This window comes from Rhipicephalus sanguineus, chromosome 7 (genome assembly GCF_013339695.2).
Source record: "Rhipicephalus sanguineus isolate Rsan-2018 chromosome 7, BIME_Rsan_1.4, whole genome shotgun sequence".
In the NCBI taxonomy this organism is placed as follows: domain Eukaryota; kingdom Metazoa; phylum Arthropoda; class Arachnida; order Ixodida; family Ixodidae; genus Rhipicephalus; species Rhipicephalus sanguineus.
This window is the reverse complement of record NC_051182.1, coordinates 74,031,228-74,043,960: the sequence shown is the minus strand read 5'-3', so window position 1 is coordinate 74,043,960 and position 12,733 is coordinate 74,031,228. Positions and strand designations below refer to the sequence as shown.

The 12,733-nt window shown below is 46.8% G+C and overlaps 1 protein-coding gene across 1 annotated transcript; it reads right to left on the bottom strand.

Annotated features, from left to right (window-relative positions):
* Window positions 1-281: 281 nt before the first annotated feature.
* LOC119400726 (uncharacterized) lies at window positions 282-1,178 on the bottom strand. Its single transcript, XM_049417747.1, has 2 exons — window positions 1,041-1,178; window positions 282-769 (listed from the first exon to the last, which is right to left on the bottom strand). The coding sequence occupies exons 1-2, from the start codon at window positions 1,158-1,160 to the stop codon at window positions 566-568; spliced, it is 324 nt and encodes a 107-aa protein (XP_049273704.1). The 5' UTR covers window positions 1,161-1,178; the 3' UTR covers window positions 282-565.
* Between the last annotated feature and the right edge of the window lie 11,555 nt (window positions 1,179-12,733).

The window sequence follows — 12,733 nt, the reverse complement described above, 5'->3', positions numbered from 1 at the left end:
AATTCTTAGATCAATTCATATCTGAATACTAAAACATCAAAACACACGAAGCACATTTTTTAAAAAGGTTTGAATGCACAAGAACATATACGCACAAGCGAAATACTTGAACACAAAACACCTGTATTTGTGCGTATAACAACCTTATGCTTAAAGCTTATTGTAAAGCACGCAAGCATACTTTGCGAGGTTGCTGTCAGTGAAAGAAGCGCACCCCTTTCGATTGACGACTCTGTTACGTTTTTCAACAGACGTGCCGAAATGACCAGACAAGTTCCGGGTGAACGACGTTTATTGACCCATGCTTGTGGGTTCGTGGCTACGGCAAGAAAGAGCGCCGATAGCAAGCGGCACTCCGCTTTTAACACCTAGCGGCGCATGCGCACTTCGCAGAGTGCTCTTATCAATGGAGCGCCAGCCGACACAACACCACCTCCCCTTCTTTTTAATAACGCACACAAAGTCATTCAGAGTCCAGCTTGGAATCTATCTGGTGGGCGACGATTTCGCATGGGGTAGCGTCTTGCCTCGGCGGGTGCTGGTGTTGCCTGTGGCCTAACCGGAGTCACCCTGGACGGTTGTGGAGTGGGAGGAACTGGTGCGTCGCCAGTCTCAGGAAAAACCAGGAACTCGCTGGTCGTAGCTTCGCCAGCTGTTCCATGCGTAGGGGTAACGTCCTCTGCAGGTCTGTGCAGCAGCTGATCCTGGTGGCGACGCCAGGTGAAGGTGCCCCTCTGTGTGGTTGCACGCACTTGGAAAGAGACAGGACCTGTTTGAGCAACAATCACAGCGGGAGTTCACTTTGGTTTTCCACAATAATTACGTGCTAACACGTTGTCGCCTACCAAGACATGACGTTCGCGACACAGACGACTTAGTGCCTGAGTGCACTGTCTGTGGGCTACTCTTTCCCCCACGAAGGGCTTTACGGCATCTAGCCGACTGCGTAAGCGTCGTCCCAGGAGCAATGCGGCTGGTGATTCACGCGTCGTCGCATGCGGCGTGTTGCGATACGACAGCAAAAATTTGTGCAGCTTTACCTGCAGTGTCTCTCCTGTGCCGTCTTTGCGGAGGGCGTTCTTTAAGGTCTGAATTAAACGCTCTGCCAGCCCATTGGAGCTGGGGTGGTAGGGAGCCGTGAGAACGTGCCGTGCCCCCATTGCCTGCACGAAGTGCCTGAACTCCTGCGAAACAAATTGAGGTCCATTATCGGAAACAATTGTTTCAGGGAAACCAAAACGTGCGAAGAGCTCGGTCAAACAACGAATCGTGCTTTCTGCAGTTGTCGAGCGCATTTCGAAAACCTCTGGTCATTTGGAATGTGCGTCGACCACTACTAAAAGCATGGTATTCTGAAAGGGTCCTGCAAAGTCTACGTGAACACGTTGCCACGGTGAAGTCGGCCATGACCACGGGTGAAGAGGTGCACTGATTGGCGCGTCGCGTTGCTCTTGCCAACTAGCGCAGCTTTTGATGCGAAGTTCGAGGTCCGCCTCCAGCGTTGGCCACCACACGTAGCTGCGCGCTAGTTCGTCCAGAACGAACCCTTGCAGCTTTGCAGGGACGACTACTCTTGTGCCCAGCATGACATCCCCGATGCACCGCCAGCTCGTTGCACCTGCGAAAAAAAAGGCTTCAAGTGCTCATCCGTGATCGACGGTGGCCATCCAACATTTGTGAATTCCTTCACTTGACAAAGAATTCGGTCTTTACTCGTGGCAACCGCGACATCTCGACTAGAAACAGGCAACGAGTCCAAGCGCAACGAATAAAACGCTTCTGTTTCTTTGGTTTCCGCTTCAAGATCTGGCAGCGGCAGACGCGAGGAGAAACCGGCTTCCGCGTTCTCGCTTGATTTCTTGAAGATAAGATTGTACGAGTACGCTGCCAACGTCACGGCCCAGCGTTGCAACCGAGCAGCCGCGATGGTGGGAATTCCAGTTGTCGGGCCCAATATTGTTTGAAGAGGCTTATGGTCTGTGACCAAGGTGAATGAGCACCCATAAAGATAGAAGTGGAACTTCTTTACACCAAAAATGATGGCTAACGCTTCCTTCTCCAGTTGACTGTATTTTTCCGCTACGGATAGCGTTCTTGAAGCGTAAGCAATGGGTCGTGCCCTGCCGTCATCGTAGACATGAAATAGGACGGCTCCTACACCATACTGTTTAGGGCCCGCTCACGCTAGCGGCACGGCAGCTCGCCGTTTGCCGTTTGACGTTCTCAGGCTGCCGTGTGCAAGCGATTTCGTTCGCGCACGTCTGCCGTTCTTTGCCATCCGCAGAATAGGTCCGAGACCCATGTTCTCGCCGTCCTCCGTCTGCCGCAGAGCGACGTGGCCAATCAGCGACGGAGGAGCGGTTGCCATGACTACGGCGCGCCGCGTCGTCTGCTTTTGGCTTTCCGTGTCGTCTGCGTCTGCCGCGGGACGCGTCGAGCTGCTTGCTCTTTTTTTCTGCGCTTTTCACGCTAGAAGTGCGTATTTCGTCCGTGTCGTTTTCCAGGCATGGTTTCAGCAGTCGATAAAGCGTTTTAGTCTGTCCCGCATTAAAAAAAAGCGTCGCGCACGATCAAATAAAGTGTCCCCAAGCTGGCGCCAGGTCAAGTGGCGCCAGCTATGGAGAATCAGAAACAACTAACAAACGCGTAATATATGTCCCCCGAGCATTCGGAAGCGCCCTTCTCGACTCGCTAAGCCTACAGCATCGATTATTTGAGCACGGCTCTCAAAAACGGGGCCGAATCGGCACGAATACTTTGCTGTCGAAGGTTAAGGACATGAATCTAAAGCAAATGGAAGCATCAGTCCGGAGCTTACACGCTACAGAGCGCACGGCGGCCACTTGGTAGATTCGAGGTGGACGACAACCGCTTTCAGCAGTGCGGTCATGTTTTTCGGAGGCTCGCCGGCGAAGCTTGCCGTGCAAGTAGGACAGCTCTCGCGAGTGCGGCGACGGCCGACGTTCTGCGGCACCGCGCCGTTGCGGCAGGCTTGCCGCTAGCGTGAGCGGGCCCTTACGCGTCGCATGCCAGCCTAAGTTGTCTTTCAGGCTCATAGTGGGCAAGCGTAGATGGTTGCGCCAGCATAGTTTTCACTTGGTTGAACGCTTTTCGAGCATGCTCATCCCAGTGCCGCGCTACCTTTTTCTGCAGAAGCCTGTAAAATGGTTTAGCTATCGTAGCTAACTGGGGCACGAACTTGCTGTAATAGTTGATAACTCCCAACAAAGACTGAAGCTGCTTCTTAGACTTCGGCTCTGGTGCCTGGAGAAGTGCGTCAACTTTATCAGACAATGGGGATATGCCTTCAGCGCTGATTTTGTGGCCAAGGTAGTGAAGTTCGCTTCGGAAAACGAGCACTTCTCTTTCTTTACCCTGACGCCTCGCTTTTGAAGACGCTCTAGCAGCGCTTCGAGATTGGCTAAATGGTCCTCTGTTGTTTTCCCCGTTACCAAAATATCATCTAGGTAGCAGTAAACACCCTTGAGGCCCTTCAACACAGTGTCCATTATCTTTTGGAAAATTCCCGGCGCGGAAGCGATTCCAAAAAGGTAATCTGTTGACAACGAACAATCCCTTGTGCGTATTCAAGGTTAGGAATTGCTTTGAGGCATCAGACATCACCACTTGCTGGTAAGCGCGGTTCAGGTCGATCTTTGAAAAATGTGTGCCTCCAGACAGAGCCGCGAACAAGTCATCGACCTTCCGCAGCGGATAACGGGTGACGTCAAGGCACGGATTCACTGTCACCTTATAATCGCCACAGAGGCGTATGCCACCGTCTTTCTTGATGACAGGTACCACTGGCGTGGCGTAATCTGATGTGGCAACGGCTGTTATGATGCCCATTTTTTCCATTTTGGAAAGCTCAGCCTCGACCGCCTTTTGCAGAGCGAACGGCACGTTTCTTGCTTTGAGAAACTTCGGTGCCTGATTGGGCTTGAAATGCAGCTCGGCCTTTTGTTCGGTAATCATGCCTAGCTCATCCTTAAAAAGAGAGTCGTACTTCGTGATCAAAGCGTGTAGTCTTTCTTCTAAACGACAAGAAATGGGCAGCTCTGACCTTGGCAGATGGTGGACGTTCCAGATTTTGCTCCACTCCAGCCTGATTGCCTGAAGGCATTTCCGACCTAGCAATGCCGGTCCCTCCTGGTCGACGACGTATAAAGGCAGACTCGCCTTGTTGCCGCCGTGCTGCACCTTGACCTGTAGGACGCCTTTTGGTATCACCAGAGCTCCTGTGTAGGTGAGCAACTTGACTTCTGTAGGCTCGAGTCTGGTTGATGAAAAAAATTGGCGGTATGTTTGAAAGGCATGACTGTGACGGCGGCACCTGTGTCTAGCTCCATAGAGACTGCCAAATCATTTACTTTCATCGGTACTATGATAGGCTCAATACTGGGAGCAGATACACCCTTTACGGCTACCACTTCTGAGTGGGATACCACCGCTAATGTTTTTACAGGACTCTTGATGGGGCGTTTCCCAGGCGCCGTGCCGGAGGCGCTACGGCAGACTCGTTGAAGGTGCCCCCTTTTGTTGCACTTACAGCATTTGTCGTTTAAGTGGGCACACGCTTTGCCGAAATGTTTCGGCGACCCGCAGCGAAAACATGCCTGCGACTGGACACTCGAAGCCGCCTCTACTTTTTGTATGGCGTTGGCTGCATGCACACCCGTGCGGGCTTCAGCCGTGCTTTTAGTTGCCGCCTCCATAGCCAGAGCGCGCTCTACCGCTCTCTGAAACGTGAGTTTGCTGTCCTCAGTGAACAACACTCGCTGCATATCCTCTCTTAACAAACCGCATACGAAGCGATCCCTGAGGGATTCGTCTAACGAGCTTCCAAAATCACAGGTTCGTGCTAGCTTCCGTAGCTCGGCAACGTAATCAGAAATGGACTCCACTTCGACTTGCTGTCTCCTGTGGAACTTCGCTCGCTCACATATGACCGAAGGTTTCGGCGACAGTTGGTCCCCCAGGGTCTTCTTCAGTACCTCGAAGCTCTTCGTTGAAGGCAGCTCCGGGGCGACCAGCGATTTCAGAAGACTGTAGGTTCTGGGACCTATGATGCTCAGAAATGCATGTACTCTGTCACCTTCGGGAACACGGTTGACGATGAGAAACGACGTTAGCCGCTCTTCGTACGACGCCTAGTCATTCGTGGAAACGTCGAATGGTTCCATCTGGCCCAGTTGAGCAGCAAATTGCGTCGAACCTGCACTGGCTTCTTCGTTCATGATATCAGTCAGCGAATAAAATGCAGCCCTCTTCAATCGTCGATACTGAACAGAGGCTGAATGCCGAGAACACTTGCCTTCCTTGACGCTGTGCAACTCTTCAAAATCCCATCTTCGTCGCTAAGTGTTACGTTTTGCAACAGACGTGCCGAAAGGACCAGACAAGTTCCGGGTGAACGACGCTTATTGACCCATGCTTGTGGGTTCGTGGCTACGGCAAGAAAGAGCGCCGATAGCAAGCGGCACTCCGCTTTTAACACCTAGCGGCGCATGCCCACTTCGCAGAGTGCTCTTATCAATGGAGCGCCAGCCGACACAACACTCTGAGCTTTGAAAATGCCCTTTCAACGTTAGCGCTAGAAACAGGAAGCGCCAGAAGACGTGAACACGTGAAGGGAGGAAGCACTGGCCACTAGAAATTCTGGTCTCCAAAACGACAGGGGGTCAACAATGTTACATATTTCATAGCACTGATAGTTCGCAAAATCACTCAGAAGCTGGTTCATGTCGTCAATTTCATAAGCACTAATAGATAAGTAGGCCCATAGGTGTCGAACGCGCCGGGCAGCTCATGCTTCACGTTTGGATTGTCAATTTGAACACAGTACCAAAACGATTCTTTGGTGTACTGTATAGTTCCTCTCAGATGTCTGTCTCCACTTTTCTGCGACAGCTGCGTAGTATCCGTAAAAGTCTGCGACAGTCGTTAAGCGGTCAGCCTCGTCAAGGAGAGCCAACAGACTAGTGACATCTGATGCGAAGACCTCGGTTGGTCACGTCATTGACTGATGAGTGGGTGCAAACGAACTCCCAGTATGGGATAAACTTGCTGTACCAGGGTACTCTCTGCCTCAAGTTCTTTGATGATTGAGAGCACGGCACACGAATTGGTCTTCCGAAACCTCATCTTAACGAGCAATTAGGTCGTGCACAGCTTCAGGTGATGAAATAAGACTCTTGAGCTTCTCACACTTCGTTTCCTTGGCTTCGTCGCTTCTCAGGAAAGACAAAATGGCGCGCCAGTTGTCCAAAATATCTTCTAGAGCTTCATAAAAAGAGAACCATCTCGACGGACATACGGTTTTCAGCGACTTCATGGACATGCCCATGGCCAAGTACACAGGACCAAACTTACGGCGCAACTCCCGCGACGACTTCAATGCACAACAGAATCGTGAACCACGTTAAACGAGCTCGTCCTGATTCCATCCTCCAGAGCGTTGTTGAGTAGGTGTTCCGGATCTTTGAAGTGAACCAACTTGAATTCGGGATTGGAGAGTTGTAAGTCCCTGTGAAGCTTCTGCATGTAGGAAGCTGAGTCGGAGCACAATACCGCTACATCGCCTAATACAGGTACGCTCGGTAAACATTAAATCGGTAAAACCAGAAGATGTATCAATAAGAGCTTAGCACTTGCCCTTTCGACAAAGAACGGAACCAAGTCATATTGGCCCTTGAAATCGGAGTTCATCAGATAAATCCGAATATGTCAAAAAATTTACCGGTGAATCCTTATCGGATTTTTTCGAATAAAACCGAAATCACGGAGCCCTAGTGATAGTTCATGTTTACGAGGGAAGCAGCGCACTTAGACAAGGCACGACAAGGAACGAAAAAAGACAGGACGACGAAGAAAGTCGTCCTGTCTTTATTCGCTCTTTGTCGTGCCTTGTCTAAGTGCGCTGCTTCCCACGTAAACATCATCAGATGGTGCTGAAGACCCCGACAGTGCCAAAGGCAGAACGAGCCCGGCGATATGCAGCGAGGAAACATCGTGGCCTAGGAACGGCTGATTAACATTTATGGAGAAATAGCACCTAGATACATTAACTTTCCTGTGCATTCACCACGGAGTACGGTTGTTCCTAAATTGAGAAAAAAACTAAAATACCTCAGAAAAGGCCAAATAAATGTCAAGATAATTAGTTATTCTGCACTCTTAGAAATAAAGGTTGGCATATTGACTAAGTAAAAACTAACAGTTTACTTGTCACAAAGCACACTACCCTCTTAGTAAGCGAAGGTAGTAAAATGCAGGCTAGTGAAATTTCCTACCTAGCCAGTGAGTGAATAGTGCTGACTCGCATGGCTAGTCCATTACTAAGTTGTTAGCAACCGCGCTAGCAACTAAGTAACCGTATTAAGTCTAGTGGACTACACTTAGCCAATTAGAGGTTTACGCCGATTTTGTTTATATGTGCGTGTGGATGCCATATCGAGATGATTCTATTACAAAAGTATCTATAGGATAAAAATGAAGTGGCATTGACCTCGTATAATAACTAATGGCCGCTAATTCATCTATTTACTATGGTAAGTACGCATCACAGACACATACATAGGGCATAAATGGATCAGAAACGAGAACACAAACGCAAACGCACACACAGAATACCAAGATTTCTGCGTAGCCGATAGCTACTATAGGAGCCACATGAAGACTATTTATGTTCCTACTTTTGGATAGTACACCGTTTACTGCCTAGCCGCCATATAATTTAGAAAAATAATTGATGTTTTCTACACGTTAACGTGTGCCCTTACATTTGCTTATATGTGTGCCATCACGTAGCAGGAAACGTTTATTACAAGGTAATCAATAAAATAAAGTTTCTTTTATTTTCGCTAAAGACCGTCACGATTACGGCAAAGTATACTGCGGCATCTACCAAAGATCTGGCAACGTGGATGGCTTAGTAGTTACTTAGTTAAAAACACCAACAAAGCTTCCCTGATTAGTAACGGCAAAGGTTATGACCTATACTAGCTGCTGGGTAGTAAAGGGATGCCGCGAAGGTAGTAAAATACGCTCGAAGCTAGTTAATACAACCCTTTACTAACTGTTTACTAACTTTATTTCTTAGAGTGACGCAGAAGCACGGGCAGTGGGCATTTGTGTGCGAAGCTTGCCCAGAATTTTGGTGTTAATAAGGAAGGAGTGCTTTTTTTTCAAGAAAGCGTTGTATTGACTGACCTGTGAAGCTGGTTACTGTGGTGTTCCAAGAAACCCGCCTCACCTATGGATGGCGCGCACCGAAGAAATAATAATTCAAACAAAAAAATTGAACCAGCTCCGCTTCGCGGACACCGATTAAACCGCGAAGCTGGTGGCATTCCATTCGTCGGGCTAACGCATATCTATGTTTAGCGCGTCTTTGAGGTATGTTGCATCACTGATTTTTATTAAAGAACTCTTTGTTAACATTTGAGGTGTTGGTATAGTTTTATCGCATCTTGACCATACCACTCCTACACACAGATTTGCAAAGAAGTCTTCGCTTAAGATTCTCTTATTCGGGGTGTGAGAATAGTGAATTTTGGAAACGGATCGACTGCGAATGGAATACGAATACTAATCGAATACTTTCAAATAGTTTTCGAATAGTAAGGCAACCATTTTCAAAACAGTCCTAGAACTCCAAAACATTTTTTTTCAAACAAATAGTCATAAGCTTTCATTAAAGAACATTATGGTTACTTTTAAACGATTTTAAATACAATCTGGAAAATTGAGGTAAACTCACATATTGCAGCGACCAGAGCCTTCGAGATATTTTTTTAACTGTGGGTTGAAATACAAAGGTGCCTGCAGTATTGAAGGTGATACTTTTTCTCCTGATTTTTAATAAAACTGAGACATAAAAGCAAAACAATTTTGAACCGAACACCACGCATACAGCTCAAGCTGTTGTGAAACAGATAAACAGGTCATCACAACGTGGGCCTCGACACCGAAAGCATAGTAAAGACTAAGAATGGGATTGTCAGAAAAGGCGCCTTCATCCGGTAATCAATGTAGTGTCGGTATTCTCGTAAAAGCTTGTGCTGAATGCGTATTGGTAATTTAGTTATTAAAAGAAAAAAAATAACCTTCGGCTGTTCCAAAGTTTTGTTGTATTGCGATTCTGCTGTCGGTGCTCATTATTCGAAAAGTATTCGAAAAATAACCGTCATTTTGAATACGCACTATTAGATTCGAGTACCGAATCGAACAGAACACTATTCGATTCGTTATTCAAAATTTCTGAATTTTCGCACACCCCTAGCTCCGATATGTGATATCACTGCTCTTTATTGAGCACTCTTTGTTAAGTGAAGAGGCGGTAGGATAGCCACCACCTTTTATAACCACAAACTATCACGTGACAGTGGTGTGACTCGGTAACGCGCACGGCTATTTCTTGTGCTAACTGTTGCCTTCTTCCTTTTTAGTGGAAGTCTTGTGTACTGGGATTTACCCAATTTCTGTTGGATGTATGCGTTTATAGTGATGATAGTTTTCTGATCGGCTGCACGGATTTCCGTGGTACATACCATTTTGTTGGGCTAAATATTCCCTTCTTTTAAATGGACCAGTGGTAAGCAGTGGGATTTACCCAGTGTCTGTGGCGCGTACCCGTTTATCATGCCCACAAGCGTTACCACGGATCCCGGACATGAAAGGCTCGACGAAGAACAGCTTCGCTGTTCATAAGTTTCCCTCCCGACTGCGGTTTCAACCCGGTTTCAATGCAGCCGTTCACTACCCTCTCCTCTCATATTTTCCTACTCTTCCCCGTCAACTATCCTTCGCGCATCCTTTGAGTTCATGGGTGAGAGAACTAGTGATGCAGAACTATCGGTAAATTGACTATCGATAGTATCGATAGTTCTTTTGAAACTATCGATAGTGTAAACAAACTATCGATAGTGCTACTATCGACAAACTATCGATAGTGCAATCGGTAGTACCATCGGTAATATTACAATAACGATATTACTATATTACTGCCACGCGTGTTTATTGCTTTGTTTTGACGTATTCAGGTTTCACCCACAAAGACTGTTAGCAACGTTTGACGCAGACCGCGCCGTAATGTTTGAGAAGTTTCACAATTGTTTGAGATCATTCTGTTAAGATTACGCGCCGGACGCGAATACTCAAAGTTATTCGAGAGCTTAAGCGAGCACCAGCGATAACGCGGAACGGTTTGATGACTGATGTATAAAGGACGACGCGCTCCAACGATGATCAAATTACTCAACGGCTGACGACTGCTCCCGGCCCTATCAGTGCGTAGCATGTATCGCTTGTATTTTGAGTTTTGATTTTCTGGGCACAAGTTCGCCCAAATAAAGAGCTCCGTATTTCCCTGTCTTGCTGCAGCATTCTTCACCGTCACAACCACGTGACAATACTATCGATAGCGGTGTGAACAATGATGCGGTTGCTGACCGGACATATTGTCAAAATATTTGCGATAGCCTACTACCAGCTTCGCTTAATTTATGACCCATTTTTGGCCGAGAAATTATCTATTTCGGCCGTGAAAATGGCGGACTCTATCCATCAATAAATTCGTATCCAAAAGCAACGAGTTACAGCTTACAATTAACTTCTTGATATTTTTTTATTTTGAAATCATAAAATGCAATATCAATTTGAAGCCGCGCAGTCCCACCACATGTAAAGGCTTCCATTCCGCTACAGCTGAAAAGTTTCACTTTATGATAATGTGTCAGCAAAGCACTCTGGTGGAACACAATCATGTCAACTTTCTTGCCTTTGAGCCTGCTCCTCCGGCTGCACTATGTACCACGCGCGCGGGGAACCGAGTTTATCCTGCAGTGAGTCGGCGATGTTATTTTTATGCTATCGATAGTACCATCGAATTTCCTACTATCGATAGCACTATCGATAGTATTTTTGACTATCGATAGCTCGATAGTGACAGCTATCGATAGTATCGATAGTACCATCGATAGTTCTGCATCACTAGAGAGAACCCTTTAAGTGGTGGTGGTACGTAACGACGGATGCCAGATGAGGTAATAGAGAGTTTGAGAATTGGGGTGCCAAGACACTGGGCCCCCAAACTGCGTTGGGTAAAAATAAGGTCTTAGTTCTCTTCTCGTGACGTTACAGGAGGTGGCGGATTGGTAAGCGCTATTCAAGAGAGGTTATCTCATAGGCGCAACCTGCGGAAACTCTTTTTTTTTGCAAAAATGAGCATGCCTGTGTTTGAAAGAAATTTTACTGCAGGAAAATTATAGGGGCAAAGCATTTATTTACACAATCCAGTTTCGTTTTGTGCTCGCACTATGTCAGGAGCAATACACCTATTTCAGGAGCTGTTGGTTAAAATGCTGGTTAAACGTGGCATTGGAACCTTAGCTTGACCAATGTGCTCGAAAGGACATGTCCTCATAAACTCTCAAAAGAGTTAGGACAGGTGAAGCTCCTGGTAGCGGCATGCTATCCTGACCATGTAATCGTTGTTGTCGCCGAGAGCATGCGCAGATTTCGAGCAAGTGATAAAGACAATCATGAACCTGAAACGGGCAAAAAAGAAGTGGCCCTCATTCAATATATACACAGAACATCTCATAACTTGAAAAAAATCGCGCAAAAAGCGAAAATTAAGGTGGTGTTTTCTGCAGCTGCAAAATTAAACAGTATTTGCCGCTTTGCGAGGCTATACAATTCAATGAACCAGTAACAAGATTGTCAGAAGAAGCACGGAACTAGGTATATAGATTGTATTGAAAATGTTGTGTATCAGATTCCTCTCACATGCGGTAGATTTTATATAGGTCAGACGGGTCAGCACAACGAACCCGTTGTGCTAACGATAGAATGAGAGAGCATGACAACAATGTAAAACGTGCTCTAGATGGTTGGTTAGCCATCCACTGTAGGTCATGCACGTGCTCACCTCTTCTCAAGAAATGTAGTGTAATCAGTAAACACAGTGATCGCCTAACACGTGAAGTTGTTGAAGCGTATACGATTGCGCAGTTGGTGAAAACTGTGTCAGCACTTCGTCAATCGCACTATTGCCAAAGGAAATGGAGTATTTACGGAGGCGTATGTCGAAATCTGTCTCGGTTCTGCTGTTGGCGGCCTATCTGCTCTATATCCAGTGACGCAGCATTACGCGAGTAGTTATCATGTGTATTTATAGACGATGCATTTCTTTTTTCACAATATATTTGTTGAGAGTTCAGCGCTGAGTGCGTTCCCTTCCTGTGTGTCCTGTGGTTTTCGCGCTGTGTTTTCTCAATCATATCCAACTAACAAGGCCAGCTCTCCGCAATTTTGGTTGTTCGAAGTTGCTAAATATATCTTCGAGAGAAAGGTGTTTCCATCAAACACAAAAAAAAATCAAAGCCACTTCCACTCCAAGTGAGAGCTGCATGAATTGCGGAGCATTGATTCGCCTCTATTTCATTTGCTCTTATTTGCTCTTTTCAGCTCTTTTTTTCGTACGAACCCTTTGAAAAATCCTGGGTTGGTGGATATAGTAGAAACAATAGTGAAGAAGGGGGAAAGCATCGTGAATGTGGAAGCTGTGGGTGTCATAATGGCTGATGATGCCGAGAGTGCTTGAGGCGAGCTTCGTTTGGTGCTAAGTGAAAAATGCTGGCTGATGGTGGTGACACAAAGCATGTTTTGATGAATGGCTTGGTGAACAAGCTGCACTACGGTGGCATGATGAAAGCATGACGGAAGTGTA

Coding starts and splice junctions, on each gene's coding strand:
- LOC119400726 (XM_049417747.1), bottom strand. CDS start 1,160: ATGGGGGCACGGCACGTTCTCACGGCTCCCTACCACCCCAGCTCCAAT. Junction 770..1,040: donor GCACAGGAGAGACACTGCAG/GTAAAGCTGCAC, acceptor TTGCTCAAACAG/GTCCTGTCTCTTTCCAAGTG.